This window comes from Triturus cristatus, chromosome 4_1, assembly GCF_964204655.1.
Source record: "Triturus cristatus chromosome 4_1, aTriCri1.1, whole genome shotgun sequence".
Lineage (NCBI taxonomy): Eukaryota > Metazoa > Chordata > Amphibia > Caudata > Salamandridae > Triturus > Triturus cristatus.
Window position 1 is genome coordinate 1,093,273,677 of NC_140585.1, and position 17,774 is coordinate 1,093,291,450.

A 17,774-nucleotide genomic window follows, 5' to 3' on the forward strand; every position below is an offset into this window, starting at 1 on the left:
CTTCGATTTTCCAGAAATTCAGCTATAGATCATAAAGAACTTGTTTCCAAGCAAATGTTAGAAGAGGCGAGGCAACGAGTCAGAGAGAGCCCCTTGCAAGTTGTCAGAACCCCACTGATCAACATAAAAGAAACAACATTGACGATGGAAACTGAATGCAACTTGTTTTTAAAGCTTGAAAACATGCAGAATACAGGTGAGTACATTTCTAACTGCTGATCCAAACTAATCTCAACTCATATATTTGTACACCTAGCATGCAATTTTTGGTGCTCTTATCTTAGGACTTGTAGGCTACTGAGAGATGGTTTGAGAAATGAGTGAGTGGTTAGACCAATGAAGTAATTCCTTTTTAGTCCTTTTTATCCCATAGTTAATCACGGCAAGGAAACTCCAAGCATCTTTCTAAAACAATGGGGAATACCAACTTCCAAGTCCCTCCTTCCACCCCACCCATTTTTAGGTCTTGCCTACTAGACAGCACATGTGGTGTCTATTATGAGACATATTGTGGGCTTAGCAAGAGCATCCAGGGGGATTGGAGCCCTCCCGTTGCTTACCATTTGTTAGCTTTCCTGTCATTCTCATATGCCTACTTCTTATTCGGGTCCCTCCATATGAATCTTTTGCTTGTCCCTTCCATGGAGCAGAGACTCTTTACCATCTCATTTTATTAGCTTGCTTCTAGGCTTCCAACACTTGCTTTTCAAGCATTGCTTTTTCTACTGGGTTAAGCAGTCCATAGGAGTGCTTTTGTTTTCCAGTGGTCTTTTTTATGTAGTTCCCTCCCCCTGCATTCCGAGTTTCTCTCTGTCGCCCATGTGCTTCTCCACATCTCCCTGCATGTTGCTCTGGCCCTCGTGTACTTCCCAGTTGCTTTTTCGCTCATGTGCACCCTTTACTTCTACTTCTTACCCCCGCCTTCCATGTTGCTTCCCCCAAACCATGCCATCCTCATTGATTCCGCCATCCCTGCTATCCGTGTTGTTTCCCGCTCCTATGCATCAAAAAATAAAAACATGCGCAAAGTATTATTTTATTTACCAATCCAACTCTGTAAATATAAAAAACAATTGCTTGTGTAATTTTGTAGTCGCATGCATGAGTGATGCGCGTACATACAAAATGACACAACCACCGCAACATAGCACCTTATTAGGACTAGTATTAGCCAAGACCATTCATTGTTAGTAAAACAAATATGTATATATATATATATATATATATATATATATATATATATTTTTTTTTTTCTTTCACTGAAAAACTAAAAGGTTACAGGGACGTTATAGTTAGGCTTAGATTACACTTGTGCAAAACCATATAAATTCCCCAGTTATAGTTACCTGAGCAAACTATAACTTACGCCACCACAATGGACTGCTTATAACCTCACACATCACATCACTCATGACATGGTCAGTAGCATTACTGATGGCACCTCAAATGACATCACTGATGACATCATTTAGTGAGAGTAAGTATTTTCTAAGAGATTATGATTGTTAACCATATACACTAACATACTACAAAAGTTAAATTAGTATATTAGATGCACTATTACTGAGTGATCCTACTTCTAACATATATTATGTGAGTGGCTGTGTGTATATATCCTTGTGTGTATGGGTGTGTGAGTGGCTGTATGGGTGTATAAATGTGTGTGTGAGTAGCTGTGTGGGTGAGTGTTGCTGTGTGAGTGGCTATATCGGTGAGTTATTGGCAGTATGAGTGGCTTTATGGGTTTTTAAGTGGGTGTGTAGTGACTATGGGTGAGTGCAGGGGTGTCTGAATGGCTGTATGAGTGAGTGACTGGGTGTGTAAGTGGCTGTATGGGTGAGTGAGTAGCTATTTGGGTGGGTGTTTGGTTAAATGAGTTGGTGTGGGAGTGGCTGTATTGGAGAATGAGTGTGAATGGCTGTATGGGTGAGTGAGCAAATGTGTGAGTGCTTGTATGGATGTGTGAATGGGTATGTAAGTAGGGGTATGAGTAAGTGTGTGAGTACTTGTATGGGTGAGTGAGTGGCTGTTTTGAGGCTGTATGGGTGAGTGAGTGTAGTGTCAGTGACAGTGTAGGTAAATAAGTGAGCGTGTGAGTAGCTGCATGGGTGAGTGTGTGGCTATGTAGCTGGCTGTATGGGTGAGTGACTGGTTGTATGAGTGTCTGTATGGGTGAGTGAATGGTTGTTTGAGTGGCTGTACGAGCAAGTGAGTGGGTGAGTGAGTAGCTCTATGGAGAATGAGTCGATGTGCGAGTACTGATATGGGTCTGTGAATGGGTATTTGAGTGTTTATGCAGGTGTGTGAGTGTGTGTGCGAGAGGTTGTATGGGGGTGCGAGTGAGTGTGTGAGTGGTACTGTAGATGTTGTCATCAGTGATGTCATGTGTGATGTCATTTGAGATGTCATCAGTAATGTCATTGACCATGTCATGAGTGATGTAATATGTGAGGTCATAAGCAGTGCATTGTGGGAACGTAAGTTATAGTTAGCTCATGTAACTATAAATGCTGAATTTCTATGGTTTTGTACGATTGAAATCTGAGCCTAACTATAACATCCTACTAACCTTTGTTTTTTCAGTGAATTTCTGGGGTTTTCAAATTCTGTTTCCTAACTATAACGTCCCTGTAACCTTTGGTATTTTAAGTGAATTTTGATGGCTTTTTAACTGGTAGTTGCTTTTACAGAGTGGTGGAGAAAGTGGGCGGGGCCTCTGACCAGCTCATAACAAACCCGCTGTGTGGTACTTACTAGAGGTAACAGATGGGGGTTTTTGGCCCCAAAGATCCTCAGTAGCCAAGAGTACTTCATCCCACAACCAGTAGTGTGCCAGGAGGTGTGTTTGCAGAGTGGTGGAGAAAGGGGGCATGGCCTCTGAAGACCTCTAAGCAATCCCGCAGTGTGGGACTTACTGGAGGTAACAGGAGGGGTAATTGGCCCCCAAGGACCCTCAGGAGCCAAGGGGACTTCATCGCCCTACTAGTAGTACGCAAGGAGGTGTGTTTGCAGAGCGATCGTGAAAGGGCCTCAACAAATTGCTGGTTGACTTCTTTTAAAAAACAAATCCCCTGCCCTTTAAAAAAAAAGTATTACTAGTACAGGAGGGGGCTGCGTAGACCCCCTTCCTGGGCCGATTTTGGCTCCAGGGACACCATCCCCCGAGGTCTAGCCATTTAGAGATGGGGAGTGGGGCTGCGGGTCCTCCTCCCCGGGCCAAATTCAGTAACCCCACCCCCGGGGCCTGGTCTCTCTATTCTGTGTAGGTCAGCTGTCCACGAGGCTGCAGGGGGGACATGCAGGCTCCCTGCATTCTTTTAATCACTTTTCCCCAAAGAGGTGGCAGTCCCCGGGGCGTGGGGGGCCATGTGGGCCTGCCCTCATACATAATGAGAAGTGCCCTGGGGAGGTGGCAGTCCCCAGGGCTTTCATAAGCCCTAGGAGGGGAGCCTCGTTAGTCCCCCTCCTATTTTTGTGATATTCCCCTGGGACCTGGCCCACCCGGGGATTATTTAAAAGCAAGCTTTTTTGCCGCGAATCCACAAATATCGCTATTTCTCCGCAATTTTTCAAAAAAATCTTTTGGGGCCTGTTGGGGTCCCTCTGTGACCCCTGGGCCAACTTTATGGGGTCAGGGTATTCCTACCCTGCTGCCTTTTCTTTTTTTTTAAAACTTTTGTTTTGGGAATGGGCTTGAACCGCGTCCCAAGATGGCTGCTAACACTTCCTGGTTCAAGTGTTGGCAGCCAATCAGAGCTTGCATTTCTTTGCATTAGCTTGTTATGTTTCGCGAAGTCGTCGCGGCCAGAGATATCACCAACTGTATTTTTTTCAATTTCTCAACAGCTGCTTTACACCAAATAACAAAAAGCACAATCTGGGTAACTAAATCTACCTTTCTGCAAAATTTGTTGTAAATCCTATCAGCAGTTCGGGCTGTAGACGTGTTCAAAAGTCCTATGAGAATTAACATAGGAAAACGCACTTTTAAAAAAAAAACTTTTTCTTGGTCCTCGCTTGACGAATCACCCTGAAACTTTCCGTGCTTAACAAGTCTCACTATGACACTTTTTTGGGACAAATTTCGTGAAGATACATCAAACGGCGCCAAAGATATAGGCAAGACAAAAAAATGCGTTTTAAATGGAAACATGGTCCTAACTATAACTACCTACTGGCTTTTTATATAGTGTATCAGTACGAGGGCCGGGGAGCTTGGGTACAGAGGATTTTGGTTGGTTGTTCCTGTGCATCAAAGGCACTCAGTCAATCAATCAGCATTTGTAATGCGTACCTCTATCACCCCTAAGGGTATCTGGACGTAGTGGCTCGGTTCTCGGTCAGACCTGCAGAAGGGAAAAAAACAGGACAGCTGTGCCACTCTCAGTGATGACCTCTGGGTTGCTGACGTCCCTCGTCGGCTGGTCTATCTTTGCGGTGTTGGAGTATGGATTGAACTTTAAACAAGCATTAGTTGCTGCAAGGGGTCTGGTTCCCCAGGTATTGGTGCAGGGCGGCTCCCTGGGATCCTATTGTCTCCAAACTTAGGGGGGAGACAGATCTGACCCTCTGGAGCTAGGTGACCTCCTCTTGGGTGGCTGCTGCGTCGGTGGACCAATTGGTCAGCTGAACGGTGAAACAGACATTGCAGTCGGTACCTGCAGGTTGCAGGGAAGTGGCTTCTCCACTTTAAGGGAGATGCTGGCTGTTTGGCGAAGTGCTAGTAGCCCTCCGAGGCTTTTGGAGGGATGCACAGCTGCAGGATGAGTCGGGTTGTCACAATTTTCAGTACAGGAGCAGTCAGGCAGGGTTAGCGCCAAAAGTCCTCAGCTAGCCCACAGTGCTTGCTTTTTCGCTTTACTTGGTCCTTCTTCTTCTCTAGTCTGGCGAATCTGAGATCCTAGTGTCAGGGGTACCACTGACTGAATTTAGGTGTGTTAAGGGGAATGAAGAGTAGTAGCCAATGGTCTACTTACCCTTGGGGACACTACACTCCCTATATGACCACTTCCTGTGCAGAGTGGGTATAACCTTGTCCCAGAGTTCCTAATTCCACCAAAATCAAGATGGAATTCTCCGTGGAGCACATCAGGCAGCCCACCTTAGGGGTGAGACTAACCTGGTGGTACAACGTTCCAGCTTGTATATCTAATTTCCCGCCTGTCATGGTGCCAGATGGACCTCAGGGCAGGGGGTGGCATCTCCCAGGTCTGGGGAAAGTCGGGGTTGCATATCAAAGGCGGTAGAGGCTTTGAATCTTCTGGCATTGGTATGCAGATTGACCAGCCATCTTGCTTGAGGAGGTGTAAACACTTCCTGTAAGAGCAGGCATGGTTTGTGACCTCTGAGAGCACGGGCTCCCACCTACAGGGGGTAATAAACTCATCTGTGCTGGTAGGCTGGAAGATACTAGTCAGCTAGCACACTGAGAGGCTGGTAGGTTTTCAGAGGGCACCTCTAAGGTACCCTCTGGGTGCAAGTTTCAATAAATTCACGACTGGCATCCGTATGTATTTATTAACACAAGGTATTTGATACCAAACACTATGGGTTTTAGTGAAGCGATCATGTAGCTGGGGAACTCGTAATGACCAATGCCCAGTGCATATACTTAAGATGGCTTTCCTGTTCACTTGTACTATCTAACAATTGAACTAGACAGCACAGGGGCATAACTGCTCATACAGGTATGTCCACACATGTAATATAATGCACTCTGCCTTAGGGCTATAAGGCCTGCTGTAGGGGTGACCTACATATATTGCATGCAGTGTCTGTGGGCATGGCACACAGGGTGTGTGCCATGTTGTGTTTTCACCTTTGTCTGCACTATTTCACGCAGACTGCAAACGCAATCTGCATGAATTTGGTGGTTTGTCCCCTAGGGTGGCACAATACATGCTGCAGCCTGCAGGGACCCTCTTTAGTACCCATGCTCTAGGTACCAGAGGTACCATTTACTAGGGACTTACAGAAATGCTAACGGTCTTGCCAGTTAGGTAACAATTGACCAGTTACCTTGTGTTAGGGAAAGAGCACTGGCACTGGGGACCTGGTAAGCAGGAACCCAGTGCACCTCAGTCAAAATTGCATCAAATACCAGACAGAGAGTCGGGTGTCCATGTAACAAAAGGGGCACTTCCTTACATTGTGTCATTCACATTTTTCTTCTGCCCACTACAGCATATAGCACGGAGCAATGGGTAAGCCCACTTGTGCTGTTACTTTGCTTCACTTTATCTGATGGCATTCGTCCCTTGCACATGTCCACTTCCACTTAAAAAGTAGTGCGCTACAGTACGCGAAATGGTGGGAACCAATTTTTCCTCATGAATATGTGTGATTCACTGGTTGATAGCTTATTCTGTGTTTTGTTTTTTGAAAGTATGGATATATTCCACAGGTTTCTTTTATTTTTTTATTTTTTTACTTTTACTTGCTCACTAAAAAGATTTAAAATGGCCGGCATCATTTTTGAATGCGGAACTACAATGGATTAGAATGGTTGTCTTTAAAATGACCGTTTACTGAAAGGAAGGTTTGATATGCCGTGGCAAATGTACTGCTTTTTATTCCTTAAAATATAGATTTCTTTCTTGATTTACCTTTCAGATCTTTAATACAGGTTGATCAGCATTGCATTGGATTGCACTAGCAGAATGTATGTTTAATGATGATTTTTAAAATAGAGGCCCATCACAAGTGAAACTTAATGGTCTGTGGGCACGTGCACTCACTCAGGATAGGCACTGAGTGTGACATGCTTTGATGCTTCTATATTGAACAGAACGCTGGCAAGACGTGCTGATTACTTCTCCCTAAAAATGTTTTTACTAATTTTTCACACATTTATCTAAACTTTAATTAACTCTGTTCAATTTCTCATTGAAGCATTTTTATATTAATCCTAAAACTAGCATGTTATTTGCACCTGTGAAATGCATAATGCAAATGCGTTTCAATGTTGTCTGGAAATGATGGCCTAGTGCAAAAAAGGCTTTTATGCTGTAAGCAGATTTCCTGTGACTTCACATTAACAGAGGCTGGCCTGTGCCGCTTTGGAAAGCACTGCTGCAATGATGATCTCAAAGCAAGGCATGCCCTGAGCTGTTGGGTTTACACTGTTCAAATTCTTAGGTCAGTTTTCTCGAAGAGGTCCTTGCTTTTAAACTACCACATAACAATCACTGGGAGAAGATGGGGCCTTGTGACTAGGGCTGCTGACTCTGGAATGTGGAAGCCAAGTTCAAATCCTGGCCTCAGCTCAACATCTTGTTATTTTGGGCAAATGACAGTCTTTCAGTTCCTTAAAAAAAAGTGTAATACATCCTAGTGCTCATTCAAAATACTGTAATACCCTACGATCAGGCTCACACTGTACTAAGGAACTATCCACATCTAGCAAAATCTCAGATTTGAGGAGATAAGTCACTAAAATATATTCATTTTTAGGTCTCACCTGAGACAGCGTATGCGCTGTCTCTTCAAGATATTTAGTAGTGGCTTTTAAAAGTGCCACCAGAGGCTTTTGCTGGCCTCCAGCTTGCGTTCACGAGCGCGTGTATGCGCGCAGCCGCCATCTGTCTTTCTTATCTCTTCCCGCATCGCTCGCCATTACTTTCACTTTCCCTCCCCCTCCCCCTCCCCCTCCCCCACCACAGATCGTGTCGCTCAAGCGCATAGCGGGTACCCTTAAATGCATGTTTTTATAGCCTTTCCCGCCCCTCCCGTTGTCGCGTTACTTTTCCGTCTTTATTTTTGCTACAATCGCGGCACTGGCGCTTTACCTCTAAGTAAAGCGCCGGTGCCGCGATTGTAGCAAAAGTAAAGAAATAGATGTTTTTTTCTATTTCTTTACTTTTTGCTATAATCGCGCCACCCGCGCTTTACTTTTAACATTAAAAGTAAAGCGCGGGTGCCGCGATTATAGCAAAAGTAAAGAAATAGATTTTTTTTTCTATCTCTTTACTTTTGCTATATTCGCGCCACCCGCGCTTTACTTTTAACATTAAAAGTAAAGCGCGGGTAACGCGATTATAGCAAAAGTAAAGAAATAGATGTTTTTTTCTATTTCGTTACTTTTGCAGCAATCGCGGCACTGGCGCTTTACCTTTAACCATGAGTAAAGCGCCAGTGCCGCGATTGCTGCAAAAGTAAAGAAATAGAAAAAAACATCTATTTCTTTAATTTTGCTATAATCGCGGCACCCGCGCTTTTAATGGCGAGTTGTAGCAGACTTCACATGGTGCTCCTGAGCTGGGAAAAAATTTGAAATCCCATCTTACATAGGCTGGCCTTCCGAACTACTGATCTGGCAGCTCAGTAGTGTCCGCCAGGTCAAATGTTTCTAAAAGCAGAGCCAGCAGAAGGTCCGACAATAGGAAACCTAGTAGTTCAACCAAGTGTAAATAAGGCGTGGAAACAGCAGGTCTAGAGAACCAGGCTCATGCTGATTTTCTGCAGGGCTCCTGCTCCACCACACCGCAATACACCCTCAGATGTGGTTTCTGACTTACCAACATACATCGCCCAAGCTTTAACCAGAATCTTACAGACCCACATCTGAAACTACCATATACCATACAATACAGTCACAATGCAGAGAGAATGCTATAGGCCTCAAAGAATGTCACACAGACGACTAATGACAGCTGTCATGTGAGTGAACATGACTACCCGAAGAGAGACAAAAAAAAAAGAAATCCCTGGGTCACATGCCTGCAAAAGGTCTCCATGCAGAACTATGATCGATGTGTAACTACAAACACAGACAAAGTGATCCAATGCTAAGTACCAAAACAGGAAAAAACAATCTCGGGTTGTGGCTTGCATGGCAGCAAGGCCTAGCCTAATAACATCAAATACCAAAAATATGCCAATACTGCACTTTTTTCAGAACATAGCTCTCAAATTACATTGAATATTTTACGAAAATTGTGCCACAAACCTAAAAACACATCTCATATATTTACTTTTATATAAAAGTAAATATATGTTCTTAAAACAATGCGGACATCACTATGAGATGTGTTTTTAGGTTTGTGGCACAATTTTCGTAAAATATTCAATGTAATTTGAGTGAACTTTTTGATTAAATCTGACAGAAAAAGTAGTCACCAGTGTTATTGTTTAAGTCATTACATGCTGTGAAAAGCTATGTTCTGAAAAAAGTACCAAAACAAGCATTGGCATAGCCAATAGGTCTCACTTTTGGGACCTTATAAGTATTTAGTTATGCAGCACAATATCCTTAGTGCAACAACATCAACCGTTGCATGGCTAAACACTTATAAGGTCCCAAAGGGCGAGACCTATTGGCTATGCCAATGCTTGTTTAAGGTGGATTTATGTGTGTGCCACTCTGAGTGACCCCATTGCAGACTGCAGAAGCAGTGCAAGCTGCTTGAAGTCGACTTTAGCCTTACCATTTGTGGCAAAGTCAATGCACTAGCTTTGATATATGCCAGTCACCCCTAAGGAAGGCCTCCTAAAGCCCAAAAGGCAGGGTGCATTATATTTAATGTTGTACATGTAAGTGCAAGTTTATATGACCCTGTAGTGCCCTTTACCACTAAAGGACACTATCACTGATAGACAGTCCATAGGATAACATGGGCTGTCACCCGGACAAACCAGAGGTTGGCAGCTCCATTATTGGACCACCTAAATATGTCAAACAATGTACCTTCTCACCCCTGACATAAATCCTGTACCAAGAGCGATGTGGCATGCACCGAGATGGCACCTTTGAGGTTGCCCACCTAGTTGCCCCATCCTTCTCTGTGCTCTGGCTGACAGCCTGCATTTGCTGCCGCCAAGACAGGATTCTGACCTTCTGCCAGGCGGTGTGAACACTCCCAGGAGTCAGTAACAATGGCTTGGGGAGGAAGGAGGTCACACCTCCGCCCTCCCAGGCTAGCTACTGATGTGGCACATCAAGGCGGTGAGCTTCAAAGTCTACAGCACCTCTGATATGCATCCAGGCTGCCTCCCCACGAAGGAACAGCTATCTTCCTGCCCCCAGGCACATTTGCACCTGGGCAGGCAGAAAAATAAGATCGAAGGTGTACACCCCAGAAGGTTAGCCACACCTCTAGGGTGGGCTGCCTGGTCTGTACAGCTGAGGAAGACACCTGCCATTTTTAAAAGTGGTGAAAATAGTGTGTTATAGGAAGAAATGATGACCCACACCCCCGGATGTGGTTCTCTCAGGGTGGGCTAGCTGTAGGGACTAGCAGTTAACTGGCTACTTGCTCCTGCACCCCTAACTTCCCTAAGTCTAGGATCTAAGGGACACCCCTGACACCAGAACCTCAGTTCTGAACAAACTGCATCAAAATGGACAGAAGAAGAGACGCATGTCTGCGAGAACAGGACTTGCACAAATTAAAAGAGGGATACCCTACACCTATGGCAATTCTCCTGGAGCTGCTTGATCAAGACTTCTCCTAGGCTATCTCTCGGTTTCCCCAGACTGAGGAACCCTTGTGGAAGCATGAAGCACCCTCAGACGTCCCTGAACTAGTGGCACTAGTCCCCTGCAAACTGCAGGTAAAAAAATGCTCCTGATCCAAAAAATCACTGGCCATTGAGCCCTCCAAGGGATCGCCCAAATCCAGATGGTCTAGTGCAATGTAGGAACTGTAGTCCTGCCGTCCATGAAGTTACAGGCAACTGCCGCGTTCCATGGGACCACGATGTGAAAGTTATTTTCTGCTCCATCTACTGCTGTCAAGGCATATTGGTCGCCATTCAACACTGCACCTAGAGGGAACTAAATCTGACATTCATCCAACATCAGCAGCGGCCCTGTTGTGTTTATGCATCTTTTTCCCCCGCAGGACAGTTTCAGCTGTAAAAGCAGTACTCCTGTGGCTCTGTTCAGCGCCTTTACCCGCATCACCTTTACCCTGCAAGAGCTCAATGAAACTCGACCTGCAAGTGACCGATTGTCACTATTGGTTTTTCCCTTTGACGGCAATGTTAAATTTTCACTGCACTGATTTTATATTTCTTCAAAAATCTATAACTCCGGTCATATGTCTGTTATTCATTTTGTTTTGGTGTCTAAATTAGATAAAAATGCACTCTATTTTTATAAATTTGTGTTGGATGTCTCTTGAGTCATGTCAATTACTTATCATCCATGTTGGTGTTCTGAAATACTTAACACATGTTCCTCTAATAAAGCCTGACTGCTCTTTGCCACACTACCAGGACTGAGCTAAAGATTCATTAGAGTGAATCCAAGGACCATCTGTATCGTGATATTATTACATGGTGAGGCCTAACCCCCACACCACATAATATTCCTCTTTCCTACAGTATAGTTCCCAAACAAAGGTTTGCAAATATATTAATCGAAAATTAGCAGGTTTTGAAGAATCAATGAGAAACACATCACAAAGGATTCGAGCAACCCACCAAATGGTGTGACATTTGCACACAAACGGAGAGTACAGTAGGTTGTTTTTTGTTTGCCAGACCACAGTTCCAAGAATATTAGGGCACCATTATACTTATGCAAGAGAATAGTGCAGTCATGTAAATGTGCTGAAATGTGCTGCTTTCATGTGCCTCAGGAGTGCCATTGTGTATGCTGAAGGTATTTCCATTATGTTTTCTATTATACATGCAGGCGGTAGTGCCATAGGTACTGCTGTTATACGCCTGAAAGAGACGTCTATCATATATGCACAGCAAAAATGCAGAGTTGTCCATCGAAAGTCCAAGATTGCTATGTCCATGCTAAATTTTCAAACTATTTATATGGGATACATTTGCATACATTTAAGCAGATCATTGCTTCCCGTAGTGTGGCGAAACTCCTATGACCAGCCATGAACACTGGTCATGTCTGACTGATAGAGCTGCGGATGCCAGCCTTCCCTTTCCTGTTTTGCGGACATGGACAGCATCTGACTTTCTCCAGTCCTCCTTGTCCCTTCTTGTTTTTAGCTGTCGATTGGAAAGGATTCTAGGTGGTGTTGTTCCTTCCGCTGATGTCACCTTGCCTGCTTTTACAATCCATGGTCAAGAACTAAGAACTTGTGGAACTTTGCTAAGCAGCCCTGGCTCCATCCTCCTATGTCCACCACTAAAGAAAACAAACATCTTGGCATTGTGTCCAGGTCAATTCCTGTAGCCATGTACACCAACCTGAAATGAAATGAGTGACTCATAAGAAACATTTGCCTTTTTAAAATTTTTGCTTGTTCATTTGAGATCACGATTCCCAATGTTGCCTTTTTGGCTTTCACCACAGCTGACTTTCTAGACTTTCTGCATTGCATTTCTTGCCGCATTCTGAGTGTGCTTTGACCGGATTTGACTGATCTCAGGGTCATATTTCTTTTAGCTCAAATGACTAGCTGAAGACTGAAGAAAAGTTAACTCCAACTTCCTGCAGAGGTAAAACTAGGGCCTAATTTACAAAGAAGTCACACAGCGCAGCGAGTTGTTGTGTGAACGGGAGAAAGCAGAACAGCTCCATATCTACTAAGATGTGTCACTATTTTGCTCGCTCCCTGTGGTGGCGCACTTATGACACTGTGGTGAACATAGTTTTTGTGCAGGAAGGGTTCACGTCATGTACCAAAACTATACTTTAAGGCATTTTCCTCCATGGCTGTATACTGTACAATTCAGCACACATGCAAAGAAGAAATAATGCCTGCCTCAGGGCGCAAATCCCTGTCTACAATTCTTTGTAGACCTCGATTTGCATCAAACCCCATGGGTGGTTACATGGGCACACCCATGCACCATTAATACAACAACGAATTGACTCCACCATCTATGGAACACCCCATTGACACAAAGTAATGCAAGGCAGCGCATTTAGCTGTGTTGCTATATTTGGTTGCAATCCAACACAAATCGTAATTTGCATTAGATTGTAAATCCCAATTCCATGCTTTGCGTCGGGTCTTCGTTACAAAAGTAACACAAATCCAACGCAAAGTCTTTGTAAACCTCGGACACAGTTTTCATCGAAACCTGGGCTTCATTTCTCTTACTTCTGTCAATGGTTGTGCGACGATGACTTTCTAAGCTGCCAAAAAAACAATCCACAATATATTCCTCTACACACTCATTATCTCATCACATTTTAAACACAGAAACTGGAGAACTGACTTCTGCACTTTATGATACTTAATGTTGCCTACCCATAATACTATAAATCTCCTGTTTATCTATGCAAGAAAGGCCACTTGCAAAAAAATTAGCTCACAGCTTTCATTGGGTGCAGTTAATTGTTTTCCCTACCGTTGCTATACAGCATTTAAAAACATTTTTTAAAGCTATCTTCAAGCCGTTGAAGGGTGACCAAAATGCATAACACAGAATATTTGGATGATGAAATTATATATAGTAAATATTTTCAGAAAAACAAACACTCTATTTTGTTTATTTACCGACAGGTTCTTTTAAGATCAGAGGAGTGGCCAGCCAGTTTGCTCGTGCACAGCAGGGACCGTTTATCACAATGTCTGCTGGAAACTATGGGCGCTCCTTTGCATATGCGATAAACTGGTATGGACACAAGGGAAGAGTCTTGATGGCAAATACAGCCCCAGCTTCAAGAGCTGACGTAATTTCAGTAAGATTTATCATTTTCTCACAATTTAGAAAATGCTGTGCCTGGCCCTGTGCTTTTTCTAGCAAGTGGAAACCAAATATTGAATTAGCCACTTCTCTGGTCACGGGTCTCCAATCTTTTCTGTAACAAGATCTACTTATGTTCAATGAAAATGATAAGGAGCTACTAATATTATTAGCAGTAGCGACTGCTACCGGACGGGGGTGGTGGGGTGGAAGGGAGGGGAGTTGAGGGGGGCGAAAAAAGAGAAAAAAGGACTTACCTGAACAGCTGTCCGCCGCCTCTCCTCTGTCCTCTTCCTTCTTCCTGTCTCCAGTCCCTGGCCGGCAGCAGGAAGCATCCGGGCACACAGGCTCCTCTGAGCCAATCACAATGCTGCAATGCAGCGTTGTGATTGGTCTGAGCACCGTGGTTAGGCGCTCAGATGGGGACAGGGAGCCTGTGCATGTTCCTCACCAGGCTCTGTAATTCAGCCTGGTGGGGAACATGCAAAGTGCGCATGACTGTTTATCCCGCCCAAGCGGGCCGGTCAAAAAGTCATGCTCACTTACGGAGTGCAAACCACTCCTCCCATGCTGTGACCAACCTTGCCCTGCCACTGACTGCAATAGGAATAATAAAATGATAATAACGATAGGTTATTATTATTTTATTTTTCCTTTTGAGCAGCGGGGTAATGCTCCTGCTGCCATTGATTATTAGTGTTTGACTAGTTGCCGCGCCAGACAAGTCTATGTTAGTAGCAACTTGCCGTGTGAAAAGGTTTTGTCAGTTTCGAATGCCTTTAAAGGGATAACACTTAACTCAATGCCCCTGGCACCAAGTCTATGGTAATAATAATATGGCTGCCCAGTGCAGCACGATTTATCACTCAAATATCCGCTTTCAATATATTTTTTTAATTAAGCCATATTCCTCCAAACATGAGCTTAGGAGTTCTGAAAATACACACATTTTCGTCTTGAATACAAACTCTTGATTTTATTTTACAAATATAAGTTTAACCAAGCAAAAGCTTCTAATTTAGTAGGTTGGGCTGCACACAGAAGAGCTACTTACAGGTTGCTGGAGAGCTATCAGTAAGTCACAAGCTACTTGCTGGAGAAGCCTGGCCTATTCTGACCTTTAGGGGAATAACACATGGAGTTTGTATGTCTAGGATAATACCTGGCCTGTTTACCCTGTTTAATTTCATTAGGTTTAAAATGCCGAAATGTATTGAAGGGTGCAATATCCCTCACACCAATTATAATTGCAATCCCTGCTCAAGCATCTGTTTGTGCAGGCTTCGCGATATAATGGTCCAGTTGTAATTAGGCCCAATGTGTTCAGTGTACAGTTGTGTCACAGTGCTATAATCTACTCCTGCCAATTCATGGTGACATGGCTCAGAGGGTGAATACATATGAACTACTCCAGTAAAAAGAGAAAACTTAACGCACCTGTTACAACAGGTAGGGTAGATGGAGGGTTGGTTGTGTGCGTGTAAACGTTATATCACAGGTTCTATTAGCAGCTATGTAACTTACGTGTGCAAAAAGGAAACAGAGAACATTAACCGCTAGTGAACCCCACAAGAGAGAAATGTACACCACAAGCAGTATTGTTTTTGACCCATCCCTCCACCAGAAACATGCTCACTAATCCCTTTTGAATCGTTCACCCACACACCTGCGTCACAAACATCCACTCCTGGGCCTTAGGAAATAAGAAGGAATCTGGATTAACTTCTTAGAGAAGAGTTCAGAGCTGAATGTATTTCAAGTAACTTGGTTGGTTACTATGACTGCTGCCTCTGCCAAGGGACAGAATTAGCATTTTGCATCCAGTCTAGCCAGTAGCAAATGGGAGGATCAAGCTCTGTCCCTAATGTTATTTCCATTTCAGGAGAGCAGAGAAAACAGCAAAATAGATGACAAGCAGAGGATGTATAATAACACTAAAGAATGCAACAAATCTCTTGAAGGCTGGTCTATTGTATTGTCTGTATCCATCCAGACAATGGAGATGCAGCAGTATGCTGTCAAATTGTTCATCAGATTGTCTTATTTGGCTTCATGCACCACTTTATATTCACAAAATGAATATTTTTAACAGTGTTTACCACCATAAACATTTACTTTCGCTTGGATTTCCTAGGATCTTGGTTCTGCCAGCTTAAGAGAAAAAATGTAATTGGTGGATGTTGAATAAGAACCTGAACAGTAATGTATGTTGTCCTTGTAGAATTATGGTGTGGATGTAGAAATTCTGCCACCTGAATGCTTAAAAGAAGCAGTGGATCAATATGTCAAAGAACAGGGCATGAAGTACCTACATCCATTTGATGACTTAGACCTGATTGCTGGTCATGGGAGGTAAGCTTATGTATTCACAAAAACCCTGTCATATTCATGTGTGTCCTCATGTAACATAACTGGTGCTATGTAAAGCGCTCTGATACCCGATTCGGGTCAAGTTCGCGCGATATATAAAACTCTATTAAAAAAAAAAGTGACTTCTGTATGAAATGGAATTCTATACGCAGGTTGATGATAGCTTTTTATGCATAATACTTTGTAACCACAATATATGACACAGAAAAGTATGGATTGGGCGTTTATAGAGCACCAACTTCTACCCAGTTGTGCTTTGTGGAGGTGAAAGTGTCCCTGTGTGACTCACAGGAAGCAGACAAAGGTCAACAGGGCCCCAGCAAGCTGTCCCAGATGTCTTCCCAGACGAGAAACATTTTGGAAAACATTTTGTTCGTAAAGTAGCACCTGCCACTTCAAAGGAGTACAACTTGTTTTAAAAACACATGTTTTCTGTTTGGGAATGTAAACATTGTGTTGGGGGGTCTGCTGTCACCATCCCTGTTTTCATAACCAACTGCGGAGGGTCACACAAAGCAAGCTGCCTAATTATAATCCCGGCCCCCTGGTATACCTCCATAAAAAAATCATTAGAGATGTAATTAAGATTGGGTAGACATTGCTGATCCAGGCCAAATTTTTCTGGACAATATTTTTTAAAATGGCAGATGTGTTTTAGTGATGATGGAATATTTCGGGAACCATGAGAACTATATACTTCATTTTGGTGTCAAAACATAGGTTTTGGGGATCAAGTAGTCTTATAGAGACAGAAAATAACTCCTCATAGCAACCCATGGAAAATTCCGGCTATAATAGAGGAAGAAGAGACATGTATAAAAATGAAACAAATAATAATGGTTTTAAATCCGTTAATGTATACACCAAGCAATGTTTATGATCTGAATATGAAAAAATAATAATGTTTATCACTCCTGTTTTAGACACATTTTCATAGTTCACTTTATTTGTTTCGGCAGTCACTCGTGGTGCATTTGCAGAATGTTTAACATTTGTAAAGATCATATTGACAGTTACATTTTTTTATAGCACAGCTTTTGTAAGTACATGTACGTGTAAGCTCTGTGGGTAGAGGCTTTAAAATTTCATAGGTTTTAGCACCCTATCGATATTTTCCCAACCAAATTCACACGGATCTTTCTCTACATATCCTTGATCCAAAACATTTACACATCTTCTGGTCAAGTAAAACACTCTTTTAATGTGTCCACGCACAGAATATGACATCGATGAATCTGACAGCCCTGTACTTATGCATTAAAATGGTTGCATGAATTGAACTCAATCAGTTTTTGAAACAAATATGTCTCTGTAGATTATGAGCACATAAGCAAGATGACAAAGGCCCCGATTCTGATTCGCCCGGTACTGGGGCCACAATAAAATAGCCTGCGATTGTACCCTTCTAAACTGATAATATACCCCACTACTGGGTAGCTATGAGTAGACCTCCTGCAATGGGGAATTACTGTGTGGGATCGATTTTTCTAATTGTAAAACCACACAGAATTCATCATTCCATGAGGTTTTACCTCATAAATGTACCACCTTCTCTCATTTATGAGTGGGCCTGTGGGTGTGGTGTGGAGGGAGTGAGAAGATGTAGAGGGAGTAGAGGAGGAAGGTGGAAGCATTTTTTTCTAGCCCAGCAGTCATTGTATTCTTCTTCCTGTGAGGTAAAAAAATGTGGATTGAAGCTTGCCTGCTGCGGCAGCCAAAACCAAACCTCAAGCACATTTTTCGAACTGAAATACCTGCTGGGAAATTTGGGTCAGGTTCTCCCTATACTCCCTGCA

The 17,774-nt window shown here is 43.3% G+C and overlaps 1 protein-coding gene across 1 annotated transcript in view; it reads left to right on the forward strand.

Moving 5' to 3' along the window:
* The window catches only part of LOC146856068 (uncharacterized), an 87,380-nt gene that overhangs the window by 28,094 nt on the left and 41,512 nt on the right, over positions 1–17,774 (forward strand). Inside the window, exons 2-4 of the mRNA XM_085654084.1 lie at positions 15–196; positions 13,425–13,603; positions 15,830–15,960. Coding sequence (XP_085510210.1) covers positions 15–196; positions 13,425–13,603; positions 15,830–15,960 — 492 coding nt within the window. The remainder of the gene's footprint in view (positions 1–14; positions 197–13,424; positions 13,604–15,829; positions 15,961–17,774) is intronic.